This window comes from Nylanderia fulva, unplaced genomic scaffold (assembly GCF_048542155.1).
Source record: "Nylanderia fulva isolate GAGA-0341 unplaced genomic scaffold, ASM4854215v1 Scaffold7, whole genome shotgun sequence".
Classification (NCBI taxonomy): domain Eukaryota; kingdom Metazoa; phylum Arthropoda; class Insecta; order Hymenoptera; family Formicidae; genus Nylanderia; species Nylanderia fulva.
In genome coordinates this window covers 6,120,175-6,138,018 of record NW_028190807.1, presented here as the reverse complement: position 1 = coordinate 6,138,018, position 17,844 = coordinate 6,120,175, and the positions used below count along the sequence as shown (strand labels likewise).

Genomic DNA, 17,844 nt, shown 5'->3' with positions numbered 1-17,844 from the left:
AAAAAAAAAAAAATTATTGAATTCGAATAAACATTTATTTCAATACTGCCTTATAAATCATTTATTTGAAACTGATAATATTGATTTAACGTAAAATATATTCAATTGATATAAAAAAAAATCCTTTTCAAAGCAGATAAATATTTATTAATTTAATAATTTTTTTCAGTGCAAGAATTATATCTTCAAAAAAAATTAGTTCAGCAGATGTGTCGAGAGATTTTCTTAATACAATAAAATCAAGTACCTTCCGCTGCCATAATAAAGACTCCGCGAGATTTTTGCGCGCGATGACAAAAGAGACTCCGATCGATCTTTCAAAGTATAGCACCGATTCCCGTAAAAACTCCTCTCTGCAACCCTCCGTTATTTCACACCTCCGTGGCGGCTGTCGCGTTGCGGTGCTATTATATATCCGGAAGCATGCCCCAGAATGATCGCGCGCGCGTGCATTTTCCGCAGCGTGTTCCGCAGCATATCGCGACTCCTTTATTACTTTACGGATCGGTGCATTCGACCCGCCGCAAACTACACCCCCGAGGAATTGTCGAGAGGGTGCACGTTCGTGTACTTGCACCCTCACTCGGCCTTCGTCGGTGTACGTTTACCTTGGCATCCGCAGAATGGACGCTTCGCCTGCGCGCTCGATCCGGGAATTCCAAACGGTCCGTTCGACAGACGCGAGAGACGTCTCTACGCGAGAGAGTCCTTCCGCTACAGTAATTATTCCTTGGACGATATATGACGCGCGCCTCGACACTACGCCGTTCCACCGTGAAATTGCGTCGTTGTTATTTCGATTTGTCGTCCTCGTCGTCGACCAGATAATATCTGTCGCTACGTGGAATGTCGAATGAAACGATTTTCTTACGGATAGATGTGATGAATGTACGCTAGAATCAGAAATGACGTAAGACTCGCTTGTTCGTTATTAAATAACGTATGAAATACGAGAGAGATCTTAAAATGCTGATTAATATTCTAGGACGTTTTTATTTTGACGACGTGGATGTAATGTGACGTTACGTGTTAAAAATGCTTCTGTGAAAAATGTGTAACCATTTTTTATGTATCTGTCTGGAAAGCTTTATTTGAGAGCGTATAATAGAATTTTTATTTTATCTTATACTGAAAAAAAAAATTATTGAATAAACATTTGTTTCGATACTGCCTTATAAATCATTTATTTGAAACTAATAATATTGATTTGATGCAATGTGACGTTGTTACGTGTTAAAAACGCTTCTATGAAAAATGTGTAACCATTTTTAATGTATCTGTCTGGAAAGCTTTATTTGAGCGTGCAATAGAATTTTTATTTTATCTTATACTGAAAAAAAATTATTGAATTCGAATAAACATTTGTTTCGATACTGTCTTATAAATCATTTATTATTGGAAACTAATAATATTGATTTGAGATGAAAACATATAATAAAAAAATTATTATATTTCATTACCTCCCTTTAGCAGAATTATTTCATCTTATACTAAAAAAAAAAAAAAAATATTGAATTCGAATAAGAAAATTCTTTTCAAAACAGATAAATATTTATTAATTTAATCATTTTTTCAGTGTAAGAATTGCATCTTCAAAAAAAATATTATTTCAGCATTATATAATATGTTTGAACTTTTCTCATAAAGTTCCATCTTAATATATAATAAGAAACAAATTCTTTTTGCACGAGTATCAAAAAAGATAATAAAACGCGAAAAAAATTATTACATATTAAAAAAATATACAAATTAAAAAATCTGAAAAAAAAAAACAATTTAAAAATTGCAAGAAAAAAATGATAAAATTCAGAGAAAAAAATGAACCAATTAAAATTGTAATCTTTAATCTTCCTAACACTTTGGAAATATTATTATCGCGTAAATGATTGCTTCCACAATCGAATCGCTCATTTGCGTGAATGTTCGAAAATGCACACTGCGATGATTTCGTTCGATGGGTGTGCCGATATTTTCCGGTGTCGAAGCAGTTCTATCGAAACAATCGTTGTAGCCTGGGTGTCACGGGTCACCTGGTGAATTCCTAATTCGGATTGGATCGACAGCGACCAGTTATGAATGTCAATGCAATTGTTGCCGACGATGGGTGTCACGAAAGCGCCCGCGACACAGATTAAATTCGCATCGAACTCGACATTACGGTGGCATTACAAAGCTATGGCTATTATCCTAAATACGCAAATGGCAAACTGATTTTATAAATTGACATCGGCGCAACCCGATACGCATCACCTCAATCTTACGAGATTACGCAACGTTAATCTGAATATCGCGTCCGGTAAAAAATTTTTTATATATTGTATAATTATATATAAATAATTATATAATTATACATATAATCATAAAATTATATGTGAAATATGTCCATTTTTATACATAATTGTATAAATTATAAGGGTTCATATATAATCATGTCAAATTATATATATTTACAATAAATTTATATAATTATATATAAAAAGCACTTATGTATGCCTAAACCTAATTATGTATGCACATATTTCATATATAATTTTGCGATTATATATATAATTTTATGTATTTCTATATATATTTTTATATTATTTCTATATATTTTTTATATATTTTTATATTATTTTTTATTTTATATTATTTCTATATATTTTTATATATTTCTATATATTTTCTTATCTAATTTTTATATTATATTATACAATTTTTTGGCGGGGCAGGAAAAATTTCCCAGAAAAATTTCGACGTGTCCGCTCCGAAACAATTCATCACCAATTCGAATTTGACATAAAATAATAAATATGTTTGCTAAACAAAAAATATATTTGTTTTCGCAAAAAAAAAAAAAAAAAAAAAAAAAATGTCACTGTTCGAATTCTAGGGCGCATTTTAATCCATTTGTCGAATCAAGTTCGCGATACACGGAGAAAGAATCGTGCAAATCTGTCGGTGATTTTTTTGCATGTTCCGAATGAAATTTACGACATAAAGAACCTGCATTGCGTCTTTATATGTCGGACGGTTTTTAATTGAACCACGCTTTGTGTCGCGCGATGAAACGTTCGTAGGAGCGCTCATTCGGCCGAGGTATAAATCTTTTTTTCCCTCCCTTTCCTCGACAGATTGGCGTTGCCCGAGGGACAAGCGGGATGATTATTCCTTTACAATGCGGACTACCCGTTATTAGATTAAAGTGGAGCGGCCGCGAGTGTCATTAACGTTCCCAATTAGCGCGACCCCTGGTTGTCTTTGCGCGCGCATTTTATCCGACCTGACCCCTCTAGATCTTTATTTGCCGCAGCAAAACAACGCAAAGCGATGTTTTACGCAAAAATACGTCGCTTGCGGTGGCTCTATTATCCCGCAGGGATACGAGGACCCAAAGGCGCATCCCTCTCTAAATTCGCATGTAACGCTCAAACGAGAGGAAATCATGCTTGTATATGTGCAGAGATGCGGTTTCAGGGTGCACGAATTTTTTTATTCCTCTTTAAAGCGCATTATTTCTGTTTTTTTTTTATTCTCCGTAAATTTGAGTTGCATTTAAATAATTAAAAAAAATATTTTCAATCAATTCCAGGTACAAATTAGTTGATCACGAATTTTTTATTCCTCTTTAAAGCGCATTATTTCTGTTTTTTTTTGTTCTCCGTAAATTTGAGTTGCATTTAAATAATTAAAAAAAATATTTTCAATCAATTCCAGGTACAAATTAGTTGATCACGAATTTTTTTATTCCTCTTTAAAGCGCATTATTTCTGTTTTTTTTTTGTTCTCCGTAAATTTGAGTTGCATTTAAATAATTAAAAAAATATTTTCAATCAATTCCAGGTACAAATTAGTTGATCACGATTTTTTTTATTCCTCTTTAAAGCGCATTATTTCTGTTTTTTTTTTGTTCTCCGTAAATTTGAGTTGCATTTAAATAATTAAAAAAAATATTTTCAATCAATTCCAGGTACAAATTAGTTGATCACGAATTTTTTTATTCCTCTTTAAAGCGCATTATTTCTGTTTTTTTTTGTTCTCCGTAAATTTGAGTTGCATTTAAATAATTAAAAAAAATATTTTCAATAAATTCCAGGTACGAATTAGTTGATCGTATCCACGTTTTTTACGCTCATCCTATATTCCACGTATATATGCGAGATCTCGGGTCATAGTTTGTACCTTGTTTCACCCCGACACATTCTGTAACGAAGCTCCAAGCCGTCGTGTTCTTCCACGAGTGCCATTAGCGCGTCGTTAGTTAGTTAACGCAATTATCCTTGCTCATTCGCGGTCACCGATCTCTCTCTCTATCTCTCTTTCTCGCTCTCTACCGCACGACCCAACCTCCAGAATTATTATTTGTATCACAAAACAAAGCTGGAGTGTGCTAAATACTTTGCGATAAAAACTTGGCGAAATCTTCGATATTCCAAGTGACAAGAAGTTTTTTCGCAGCACGGCTATTATACCAGAATATTATTATCGTTGTTAATTAACGTTATGGTCGCGAAATTATGGAATATATTATCACAGATAAATATATTATATACATACCTCTCTCTGTAAATGAGCATCGTTCGACCTAAATTAGCAACCAAATTAAATTATCACGTTGCAATATTATCTGACATTAATATCATATCAACAATTGTTGAAACAAAAAATCGCACTCAATTTACTACAAACAAGAGTTTCTAAAGTTTAAATCAATACGTGAATGGTAATTAATGTTGCTGGAAAAAATTTCAAAAGTTAGATTAAGATCGTTATTTACTTTCTCAACAGCAAAAAAAGTATTATTCGAAAATCGAACGTGGCTGCAGCGAACAAGATTACTCATCATTATACTTCGGATCCATCTTCGAGTTTTCCAGCGGATAGATGTATACTTCACCGTCGCGATGACCTATTAAACCTAGTCAGACGACTAATTACGAGCGACATAATAGCGGCCAATGATATTTCCGTGAACTGGCAAACGTTATTTCGAGGCCATTTACGACCTCTTTCCTCGAGCAAACGATTCAATATACCGATCTCTTCTTACATCGTTCGTTACTTCGGAATAATACCGTTGCTTTTTTTCAATTGAGACAAAATTCGAAGAAATGTATTGATCTGTTTTTAAAACAACAAGTAAAATATTTCTCCGAATGCTCGACTCGCGTCTATTCATCTTCATTCGCCCATTAATGTCACAGAGATATGCTAATTCGCTTTGCGACTGTGACTATAATAATCGTCCAATTTAAAATAGAAAAAAAAAAATTTTAATTATTAATCGAAAATATTGCACTTGGAACAAACCTATAGACCTATTGACAGAGGGTAATAATACGAATTAAGATACAATATTGTAAACATATAATTTTTCCGAAAATGCCGTATCTGACTTATTGTGGAAGGATTAGAACGGTGGAGGCGGTTACCTCGGTAATTCGCAGATCGATCAACACGACACATTCGTTACGTCACGAAACAACTTTATTTTCCAATTTTTACAATAATTCCTAGCACGCTTCCCCGTCCGAAATCGCGAAGGTTTCGTACGGGAGAAGCGAAAGTCGAGGTAACGGCACGTGACACCGATCGATGTGATTCGGGAGTTCGGGAGAGTAATATCCGGTTATAAAGTAAAAGGTACTATCGAGATGGATGGATGGCTGGATAGATGGGTGGGCAGATGGATGGATGGATGGATCAGGATGAGAAGAGCTCGGCTCAACAAGCCGTCGAACGTGATTATCGAAGTTGCAGGCACGACGCAATTCCGAACGAATGCGTGCACTGAACACAAATATGATAATATTTTGAACCTTGCATCTTTTCTTCACGCTGCAATAAACGTGGGACGCGCTTAAATGCTTTCTTACACCGCCTCCGATATTTACACTGCATGTATGTAAGGTAACTTTCTGTGTACTCACCTTCTCCCGGTCACACACGATTCGCTGTTGGACGGAACAGTGATATATGTATATACAAGTAAAAATTAAATTAATTTAATTTTTTTACCGATTTTTATATTTCTCAGTTTCCCTCTATATAAAAAGCTGCAATATAAAGAAACTGAATTTTGTTATGTAATCGAAAAAAATATTTATCGAATAAATTATTTCATATCACTGTCCCATTCAAACTCGCCCGAAATTTCTGCACACCCTGACAGATATTTAAAAAAAATGTTTAAAAAAGCGCACCGTTAATACATATAAAATTTGAGCGCGAGAGTATATATTTCCGTTCAAAGATCGCGTATGAGGATATGGGTGGTCTCCTCGAGGACTGGCAAAGAAAAGCACTGTATTGTGTGTATTGCCTCTCCCGGCACACAATATATTCCTATATATCTTTTAATTGCTAGAAAAGACATTGTTGTAACTATAGAAGGCTGGCAGCGATTTCTCTCGGCGTTCCTCCTTTTCTCGTTTTTCCCTTCGGTTCTCGTCGTCGGTGCGATCTGTCTCTCCCTATTCTCCTCTGTCACCCTCACCCCAGGTTCTTCCACGGACATTCCCTCGTGTGTGGCTCGAGACAGTCTCCTCTGCGATTTTCTGTCCGTTTTACTTCTGCTGGAACAATTCGAACAACGTCGCAAAGAAACGTAGAGACGCTCTCGCGAATCCCCAGATCACAATAAAGAACCATCAACAGCGAATGGATGCGCTTGCACGTGCGGATATAAGCATTGGAGTAGCATCAAATAAATTAATCGATATATGTACATATGATAAAAGAATGCATAAGATAAAAGAATTTCAAGAAAATTATAGCCAATCGACTTTTAGTAGCTGAAAGAAAAAAGAAAAGACATTCCGTTCTATATCGATATATCGTGTGCGCGCAATAAATAAATGTCTCGGTGACAAATAAATATAATCAATCTTGTTGCTGCAATTGCTATCAGATCACTATGTGCATAGAAGCTATTTGCTATACGGGAAACGTGCCGTTTAATAAGCGAGCTATCGCTTGTCCAGGGGAAAGAGAGACAGAAGCGAGAAGATAGATATTCGGGCCGGCTATTAATCAGTGGAAACGTGGCGGTTTGCGCCGCCACGTTCGTGGTCGTGAGACCGTATCTAATCGCGCAGCTTGTTTAAGAGGTTACGTAACTTAGTGCACTGACCTTGGGCGGATCTCCAGCGCCGAGATATACGAGGCCGGTCGCACCTGCGTACGCCAGCAGGGTGTCGATCGCCTGCTGCGTCTCCAGCAGGATCCTCGTCTCGTTCATCCAGTCCCTGGCGATGCTTCTGGGCGCGCCCTTCAGCAGATTCATGTATCGCAGGGTCATCTTGAAATCGCCGCGGTCCAACCAATATCTGAGACATATAGAAGCAAAGTGTCTGGTAGCGCGACGTACATGTATGTCAATATGTACATACATACATAATACATTTTAGTGATAGATAAAAAGGCCAACTTTTGTTCTGTCAAATAAAATTGATTAAACATTCTATATTCAAACTTAAGCGAAAATTACAATTATTATAAAATAAACGTTTCAACCGCACGCGGTCTTCCTCGGTATTATATTACGGTAATTATTAAAAAATACAAAATCATACAAAAATTCCACATAATATCGAAAATTAATGTTAGTTCTTCAATGAGAGTCGAGAATTTATAAGCAGTTAAAGTGTGTTTCAATCCGTCATATCCAATAAATGTTCGCCTCGATATGATCTTTGATTTTAATCAAATCTCGAAAAGTTTCATCGTTAATATGCGAGAAATTAATACGTTCCGTAGGCGTTGACATCGTCCTTCTTGACAATTTTAACCACGTTTTTTTGAAAAAGTTATTGAAGATGACACAAGACAAGACCAACAATATAAAAAGACACCTTATTTCAAACCTCATTGAGTTAATGTATAGAATGTTTGTAGCTTTTACATAATGTTTTATGTTTAGTTTATACATGGAATAAATTTTATTTGACAGAACTCTAATAATTGCTCGATAAGTTGGCCTTTTTATCTATCACTAGTTGTATTTACAATATACGAGCGAAACTTTGTATCAATTGATTTATAATACATTTTGTTATACATAGTAAAATCGAACATGTTTTATGTTTTATTGCGGTAGATTATTCATATTTTTTATTGTGATAAATACTGTTCAGAAAAATTCTTATAAAATTCTTCCAACATCATAATGTCCCACGATTACCATGATTTTCAGGGAGGAGAAAAGTATCACTGTAAATATATAGTCAATACGATGCATGTGGATTATATTTTCAAGTACTAATTTATATTTAATGTTTTCATAATCAGATGAGTTGTGGTCTATTTTTCTGAATATTTATTTAATATTCAAATTCGCGGAGTCAATATATCAAAAAATTTGACAACCAAAATCTTTCATTTTTATGCGTTTAAAAGATTATCTTTCAAGCGCATTTATAAAATTAAAATATATACGTAGATATCATTTACATACACACGCGCACACTCGTAAAAAATTTAATATCTACCACAACAAGATATAAAATACGTTCGATTAATTTTACTATACGCACATATCAATATTTTTTATTGCGATATAAATATTAATCGGATAAACTCTTATAAAATTCTCCCAATATATCATATTGTCCCACGATTACCATGATTATCATTTAAGAGAAAATTCTCTCCGTGTATTTTTTGATATATGTAAAAGGCGTGATTACCCTCTCTCTCTCTCTTCATTGAATAAATTTATATCGTTTATTAATTTCATCGCATAATAGAATGCTGGAGAAACAATGAAGGATGGTCGTTATTTGCGGGCAACAATCGAGACGCAGGGCAAGATTTGTCTATGACCGAACTTCTCTATGGTTATTCAACACGGATGTTGGCCACTTTGTTTCGGAGTTTCGAGACAAATGTCGAGAACATACCTCCCGTTCTCTCGTCGCTTTCGGAGAAATACCTTCGGGGAGACCGCGATAGTTGTATATAGAGAAATAGTTGGCGACATTGGATACACACAGTCGCCGGAAACCGCGATCTTCTTCCGAGAGGAAGACGCGAAACCGTTCGGTCGAGACATTTATTCACGTCCTTGGAATTAAGTTGGCGATATCCGGCGCGATATCGCTTCTCTCTTCCAGCCCGCGAAAATGCGAATCTCTTCGAGGGAAGAATCGCATGCGGGATATAACGTTCGATTGAAAACTTTACGTCAAGTGTACCTCACGTACACCGGAGTCTCTCGCCTCGCTCCGATACAGTAAAGAGAGATTAATGTTGTATCTCGGCTTACGGATGGAGTACGAGAAGAGAAAAAGATGACCGGTATTTTCGAAGTAATACGAGAGGATTTTCAAACGGATGTATTGTAAAGTATCTTTCCTTTTATGCGATTTCTTATATTGTACTGTGTTTCAAGCGTTTTATATATATATATATATATATGTATTTAAATATTTATATGTATAATAGTTAAATTGTTTCATTAATATTAACATTTGCAATAAATATAATATATAATGTATGTGTATTAATAAAACATTTAAAATATTTTATAATATATAATGTATATATATATACATTATTATACATTATATATTGTATATAATATATAATGTATGTGTATTCAATGTTTTTCAACTCGCTGATGATTGTTAATTAGCGCTCTTGTTGGGACACGCCCAAACGTATACCAAAACTAAAGCATGCAGCTTTTAAGGAAAATACAAAGATTAACGAGCCGCGGACAATATGTCCGGCGGAAACTGTACCGTCTGTCTCTACTACTGTCTACTTTTTCATTACGATAAATCCTACGAGACACGAGATGGAACGTAGAGAACGTTTATCTCTCCGCTCTCTCTCCATTCCCTCGTCTTATAAAATCAATCCTGCTACGTAGCAGTTCGCATAGTGGCCTAATTCGAAGCACGGACGCGCACTCGCGGATTTCAAAGTTTCTTGTTGCCTTCGGATTTCATATTCGACGATATCGCGTAACTTTCTCGCTCAGCTTTCGTCTCGCAGGAGAGCGAGACCTCTGTTAAGAAAATCCTACGCTTTTCTTGCACGTGTTCCTGCCGTATAAGATCGCTGGTAAGTTTAGTTTTCTTCCCGCTGATCGATCAATCGTGTGTGATATCGAACTTCTCGTAATAATTTTGATTAAACTATCACACACGAGGCGAGAAGTGATTTTGCACTTTCGTCTTTGTATCTACGAGTTTCTCAATCGATTTTATTAAATTAATTTTTCCTTAAGAAATACCTTTTTCTCTTTCTTCTTCTATTACAGAGAAAGATCAAACGTGAAAGGAAGTTTTAAGATTTTTTTTTTCTATGTAAATTATATATGAATTGAATATAATTTTTTTCAAGACATCTCTAATTTCCTCTTAAGATACATCTTAATAAGTTGAAAAAAATTTAGTATTTTTAATTTTAATTAAAAGAAACTCGATTCAAACTAGAGTGCCCATTCAAATCTTGTAAGGAAATTCCTTGAAATTTCTCTGCTCTTTCAGGTGTTTCTCTTCAAAATTCCAAGTAAAGACAATAGTTTCAAGGTTTTTTTTAATGCAACTCTCCAAATCTGTTTATGTTTTTCACCTATACAAAAGGCAAATGTCTACTTAAGTTTCAAGTGCTAGATTTGGAAATATACTAAAAAAACTTTTTAAAAAATAATATTCGTATACATATAAGATAATTTTTCACCTGATAACATTTTAATTTTTTTATCATTAAAAATTATCAACAAAAAATATACTTTATTCAATATTTTATTATGCCATTGAATATATGTATTGCATAAATAAAGATATGTATATATATATATATTTATATTTATAATACTTTGGCAGATTGTTGATTATTTCCAAATATAAGAACAAAATTATCAAAGAGAATTTTCTTTAATTTTCTGAGTCCCAAACACGAGAATTCTTCGATTTTTCAAGATAGAAAGAATCCTTGAAAATTCCAAATTTTTCAAAGACACCTTGACAAGGACATGATGATTGACGCTAGTTTATAATCTTTTCCTAATTTATCGCTTTCAAGACGATCTTTGACTATACTGAAGGCAGTATTATTAATAAAAGAGTTTCTCGTACAACTTGCTTGATTACGTTTCAAGTTTTTTCAGTATTACAAAGGAAAAAGTTCACTTATTATTGAATATATCCGCTAAAATAAAATATCGCGGAACAAAACCTGAACAAAGAACTTAAAGTTTTTCTTTCGACATAATGGAAAAAACCTCATTCTTGGAATAAATGTTACAGGTCAGTTCGCTGTCCGATATTTACGGACTCGTCAATAAGTTGAATTATTAGACTGACATGACAAGCAGGACTTATAGATTGTCGATCATTCTAAAAATGAGACACATTCGAGGAAAAAATTTGCCAAAGTTTTCAAAGTAACAAAAGAGAAAAGAATTTAATTTCCTTCTCTCCATTCTCTCGTATATACATATACGAGATATTTATTTAATCCTCGTTGAAACAATTAAAAGTTAACGAGCAAAACGAAACACGCCGTTAATGCATTTTACAAGCAACACCTAATTACATTTGCGCAACTAAACCGTGTTCGCGGCTAATAAACGCGCCCATCAAGGGGTCAAATTTTAGAGTGCATCCATCTTGACGATTAAATATTCATTTGCCGAGCGAGACAAAGGTTCCTCTTCTTAAATATCTCCGAGAAATCTCTTAAAGGTACATCTCTGCACGTGATATATCGACTATACGCCGCGGTGCACTCTCGAAAGCCCGAGAGTTTTATCCGCGGGCGTTAAAAGAGAGTATACGTGTGTTTGTCTGTGTGTGAGCGCGTATATGTGTGCATACCGCAGTGCGCCTCGAAATTAAAAATTCAGAAGGCTTACCAGTCCGCGCCACACTTCGGTTTACAAGTGTTCGTTCATAGACTGTGTCGAATCACCTACATGTAATATGTAAGTTATATTGCACAAATCGCCAATTATTATAAAGCCCGCGTTTTTTGTTTTTTTTTTTATTATTCTTGTTCTCGTAATAATACATAGGTCATGATTTGCATATGAGATTCCGAGTGTCGGAAGAAAATAAAAAGTATTCTGATAAAAATAATTAAATATTCATCGCGGGAAGTCGCTCTTATTCCGACAAGCGACAGAGGAAGAATGCAATTTGAAATTGCACCGTAGTTCTGATTAAAGGAGTAATTAAACGGTATATCTATACGAGTTTCCGTTTTATGTAATTAGGAAATTACGCGAAAACACGTTACGTGTTATTTGACAATCTCTTACGTACTAATTAAATAGTTGAATCACTAAGTTACATTTAATTTCGCAAATTGCGACCGCAAAACGGAGGCTGTTCGTGGGACTTTGCGCATCCTCTCCTGTTTTCGGGCACCTCGTCGCGTGTATCTCGAATAAAAATTAGATTTCACACGTCGATGATGAAATTTTGACGTGCATTTTTTGTGCGGAAAAACACTTTGTCGGTCTCTCTCTCTCTCTCTCTCTCTCGCGCGCGCGCGCAAAATACCCTAAATAATATATTTTTAATTTGCAGAAGAAGAGAAAAAGAGAGAGATAACGATAACGACGCGTGGTGGATAGCTAAGGGATCGTAAATTTTTACGTGCCGAGAATGTCTATTTTCGCGAAAGGGGGTGTCTATTTTTCTCTCGCAGCCGACACTCGATATCTCACGTGCCGGCGAAGAAGCTCGACGTGCGAAAACAACAAGGGATTGCGAGAGAAGAAAGCGCTTTTAAGTATGTAAAACTATCTTTCGCGGCAATCCCTCCAGATTATTCCTCGCAACATCTCGCGCCACCGCATTATCGCTCCTTATCCCTTTTTACCTCCTTGCGTTTTCACGGCCTTTCCGCTGCCGCGGCTTCTCGCGATTAAAGCGAAATATTAAGCATTGAATTTTTCACGGGAATGAAAACGCACGGCGCCACTTTTACGAATTTTTGAAAACGTCAAGTTCTCTCGGAAAGCAACGTGCCGCTTGCACCGGTACGTGCCGCGAAACTGTATTCTCCCTTGGAACTATAGAAGCTATTCTATCGTCAGGATGAAACTTTAACGACGGATTCTCCAGGGAATTTCAAAATCGCGCACCGATGTTTTGCTTTACACACATCGCTTTCAATATAAATATTTTAAACTGTAAGCAAATGTGTAATAAATATACAAAATGTCTCGTTAGAATGTGTAATGTATCTTTTCTAAAAAGAAAATGGTTCACAATATATAAAACGGGATATACTGGATATTCTTATTTAGCATTTCTCATAAATCGAGAGCGTCTTCAAGCAGGATTGTGAAAAACCAAACGAGTATGTGGTATGAGAAAAAGAGAGAACGAAGGGATAAGTGGGTAAAATGACTCGCTACCGGCGGATTTTGTCGGGGATAACCTGACGAGTAGTAAATGGCAGTGTTCTTTGTCAAAGTGTACAGGCGACGGATATTGTACGGCGGGTGTTTTCGTCTTTCTCGCTTCGTCGATGGTCGCCTTCTCTCTCCGGCCCTTAGAATCTCGTAAAGGATAATTTATAGAGTCGCTGAGAAAGAGAAAGACGAAAGGGCTTGCGTGACATGCGAAATTGGTGCTCGAGTACAAGAGAAGCGCATTTAAGACACGACAAACACCTGTGTCGACGCATCGACACTGTCGTTATATGCCGTAAAAAAATTTCGAGAGAGAGAGAAAAATATCACAGAATTCTTTGCAAAAGAAAAGGCATACGATCGATATTTTTTATGGAGATAAAACAAAGCACCCGTGAAAGAATTTTCTATTTCATTCGCGATCAGTTCCCGCACTGAAAAAATTTGTGTTATATTTCATTTAAATAATTTTATATGTTCAATTAACGAAATAATATTTAGGTTGAAAGGTTTAGTCAAGTTGACTTTTTTTCAGTGTGGTCAAAGGCAACAAGATTTCGGATTTCATCACATCACGGGAAAAAAGAATTAGCTACCATAAAAGCTAAAAAATATTAGCTGTCATAGCTAAAATTTAGGCATGATAACTAAATTTCATGTGTAATATATGGACAGCTAAAATTTAGCTATGGTAGCTAATTCTTTTTTTCCGTGTGGGATTTTCATGAACGAAATAGCGATCCTACCTGGCACGTTGAAGTATGTCGTACGTATTCAAAGAGTTTACATCGATTGGCTCGTCCTCCAGCTCCTTCTTCGGGATTGGATTGGCTGTTTTGATGATCAGGAAACTTTGAAGATAGCTAAGAAGATATATAGGCAAAGCTGCACCTTCCTCGGGCACCATGGCCAACCTCCTCGCCACGTTCTCTACCTAGCAACAGATAATGAACGAACAGACTTTGAAGAATTGAAGCTATCGATTATACGCGAGAGAAGTCCATCAGTCTCCACACGTGATACGCAATACGCTCCGTGTAAGCGGAAATTTCGTCGAATAATTTAGTCTCGCGATTTAACAATTTTCTATCATCATATACGTATATATTATATGTATATGTTACAAATGGAATTTTGTACGCGCACAATTGCAACATCTCGCTTATCCAAACCACATTCCGCCGCGAGAAGCAATTTAAAACCGCCAAGACTTGCCTCGTGAGTAGAATAAACGAATACGCGGGAGCAGTCAGATATTAAAGAATACCGGAAACGCAATAATTACCTTGAGGAATCTCTCGCGTAGGGCGTCCTCCGGGAATACTCCTCTCTTGGCCGCCTCTTCGGGAATACTCCGGATAGCTGCGCTCACCAAAGGATCTTCCTTCGCTGGAATCAAAGGAAACGGGAAAACTGAATCAATTGTTCTCTCATTTCGTCCCTTTTCCCTCTCGTTCCCAGTAGTTCTCGCCCAATTTGCTTAATTAATTAATTGAAATTCCGGTTAACGCGATTTTCTGTTCGCCCTCTCGTTCGACTCGACCAACTCTTTCTTCCTCCGATTTTCGACAAGCGAGATTAATCAGCGTATATGTTGTTCGAAATTATACCAATTTCGGCTGTAGCCCAATTTGCTTTGCGGCTAGCCTGCAGCCACAACATTCCGACTGTATGTTTTTCTCTCATTGAACGAATTTATGCTTTATATGCGGAACGTTGCGGGCGCACGTTTCGGGCTTTGCGGTCCGCATTCGGTTATCGCGATTATCGCGTGTACAAATTTATGGTGTATAATGAGCCGTTTTTATATGCGCTATGTATAATCGCTCGTTTACATTGGGGTGGTATTAACAATCGCTCCTCATTAAATATTAATAAGGAAGATATCTCGTCGCTCGATTTTGCGAACGCCTATATACAAGCAACGAACCGTCAACGTTGCTCTAAGTAACTCGATCAAGCATTTTTATTTAATTATAATTAAAAATAAATTATTGGCTAAAAATTTGCACTTCTATATATCTCCCTCTCCCTGAGATCGCATCGCGTTTTCGTCGATGCGTGCACTTCCGGCCGGAAAATTTTCCGCAAAAATTGCAGAAATTACGGCCGGGCCACGCCTCGACGAAGGAATTAAAACGCGCATTGAAGTGCGGCGGTCAACAAAAAATTTATAGACGCACTTCTCGCAATTAAGCGCGAGAGTTCGCGGTAAGGGAATAATTAATGAACACGAAGTGCGCGGCACTCCATCAGACCGACGCGAGCTCTTTGAAATGCCCAACTCTAGGGTCCTTTATATATGAACACTCGCTTCCGATTAAGCCGTAAATCTTCGACCGGGGTCTCTCTCGCTCTCTTCCGAGTCTACTCGCTCTCGGCTTTACTCTATACGCGCGCTCAGCTTCGAGGTTCCTGGTTCCTGTCGTCGTCGTCGACTCTATTGTCCCAGTCTTTAATAGTCGACTAGGCGGTCCACCTCCATAGGAATTAAGCGCGAGTCGCTGGACGACGATTAAAACGCAAAAAAAAAATCGTTCGTCGGATGAATATTCTTTGTCGGATTCCACAAAGCCGCGATCCAAATCAAATTAACGTCATAGCTCTTGTCAGAGAGCAAATCGATAAATCCGGAAAAATTGAGATTCCGAGATGCCGTATTTCACGTTGACCCAAAAGTATATCTAAATCGCGATAAACAAGATTCAAGATTCTAAATATGAATCTCGAACTATTTCAAATAATATCATGTAAATAATATAATAAAATATAATAAGAGTAATATAATAAAAACAAATTTTAAGGAATGAAACGCGCAGAAACATGCGTCCAATAATAATATTTTGCAACATCAAGATGAAATAATATTGTATAACAGAGATGCATAGGAATAAAACACTAAGCTTAAAAATTCAGATAAATTGCTCGACCGTCGCACAGCTGTTACACGGAAAATATGTGTGTGTTCTCAAGTTTTTATTCATCTACTATATATATGGTATATATATATATAGTTATACCGACTAGTTTGCGCTACTTTGCGAGCACGTGTACGTATTCGCGTGTATTTAATGTCCCGGAGATACATAAGGCGACGCGAGAGATTTCGCGCGATACATTTGTAGATTTAATTAATTCGACCCGATGTTCGCTGAATTAACTTACTTTGTTCGCGAATATAGTAATAACGATGTATATATACGAAGGCAAGTAATAATAATTACGAGCGACCGTAATGCGGAGAACTCCAGAGAGCTGCCGTAAAGTCCTGGCACACTCTGTTCTCCAAGTTTCTCGCGCACTTTAGAAGGTATTCGTTGTATTTTGTATGCAATGCGAACCGCATACCTGCCGCGCGAAATTACTTTAAAAGTCCATCGCGCTATTTCTTCGTTTATACGACGCGAGCTTTCTTTCGTACCTCAATGCGCATGCAAAATATTGTAATGCCACTTTCATATATAGTTGGCTAATATTTGATATAAAATGTCAAAAAAATTGAAAGAAATAATTTTTTTATTCTTCACGTTGATTCTCATTATGTTAATAAAACATCGATTTTTTCAATTTCAAAATCAATTAATCAAGAAACTTACGTGCTGCCTTGGAGACGGCCTTAATTTCATGATCCAGCGGTCTGATCGTCACATCCGGTGACGTGGTTTTCACTGCTCTAGCCAAGGCTTGACAGGCCGACCAAAGGATCTGCGCATTCGATGCACCTTTTTCCTCCTCCATCCGTGCTGAAACAGAAATATTTCGTTCGACCTTATTCGTAGGTTCTGGTGAAAATTTTTTTGCGGTCGACCTAGTGAGGGGGAGAAAAATACGACTCTCGACTGTCATTAAAAATTCAAATAGTTGTATTAACAGTCTCTCCAGAAGGAAAAAAGCTTATGTAGTGTTGATAATACCGAAAATCGCACGTTCTCACTCTTCGTTAACATAATTTTGCATTTTTACGACCATAAATTAGAGAGATAACTAACAAGATTTACATTCATAAAAGTTATTACGCGCTAGAGATTTAAACACATCGGTTCGCGGCATAAAAATATGAGAATTCAACAATTTATTTGACAAGTACACGTTGCTATTAAATTAATACGTGCGATAAAATGCGACGTCTTCTCGCTAATTAATTCAATCGCTGTTGAATCGTGGCACGTCGAATATCCGTCGAAAAAATTATCCAAAAAGAGAGAGAGAAAAAAGGGCAATTGTCAGGAGAAATATCGATTGGCAAAATTCACTTGTCTAATTTAATTTGCGCCGACATCGCGCGTTGAGGCTCCTCCGATCATTCGGGAATCCTCCGGGATATCGCTGTCGTGTTACAGTGACATGGCCAACATTTCCTATGCATTTTCAGTGACGCGGCCAAATTTTTCGATAACAACGCGTTCCTCGCGGAAAAAATCCCGCCCGGTTACGGTTGCATAACGAAACGGAGGCTTGACGAGAATTTTCGCGTGTTGCCCTGGAAAAGC

The 17,844-nt window shown here is 36.6% G+C and overlaps 1 protein-coding gene across 3 annotated transcripts in view; it reads right to left on the bottom strand.

Moving 5' to 3' along the window:
- Positions 1-5,444: 5,444 nt before the first annotated feature.
- The window catches only part of Mitofilin (inner membrane mitochondrial protein mitofilin), a 41,598-nt gene continuing 29,198 nt past the window's right edge, over positions 5,445-17,844 (bottom strand). For 2 of the 3 annotated variants that reach the window (XM_085488631.1, XM_085488629.1), the window contains 5 exons: positions 16,951-17,097; positions 14,640-14,743; positions 14,101-14,288; positions 7,112-7,307; positions 5,445-6,554 (listed from right to left, as the gene is read on the bottom strand). In XM_085488631.1, the coding sequence (XP_085344757.1) occupies positions 6,546-6,554; positions 7,112-7,307; positions 14,101-14,288; positions 14,640-14,743; positions 16,951-17,097 (644 nt within the window). In that variant the 3' untranslated portion in view covers positions 5,445-6,545. The remainder of the gene's footprint in view (positions 6,555-7,111; positions 7,308-14,100; positions 14,289-14,639; positions 14,744-16,950; positions 17,098-17,844) is intronic. The other variant, XM_085488630.1, reaches the window with a different exon arrangement.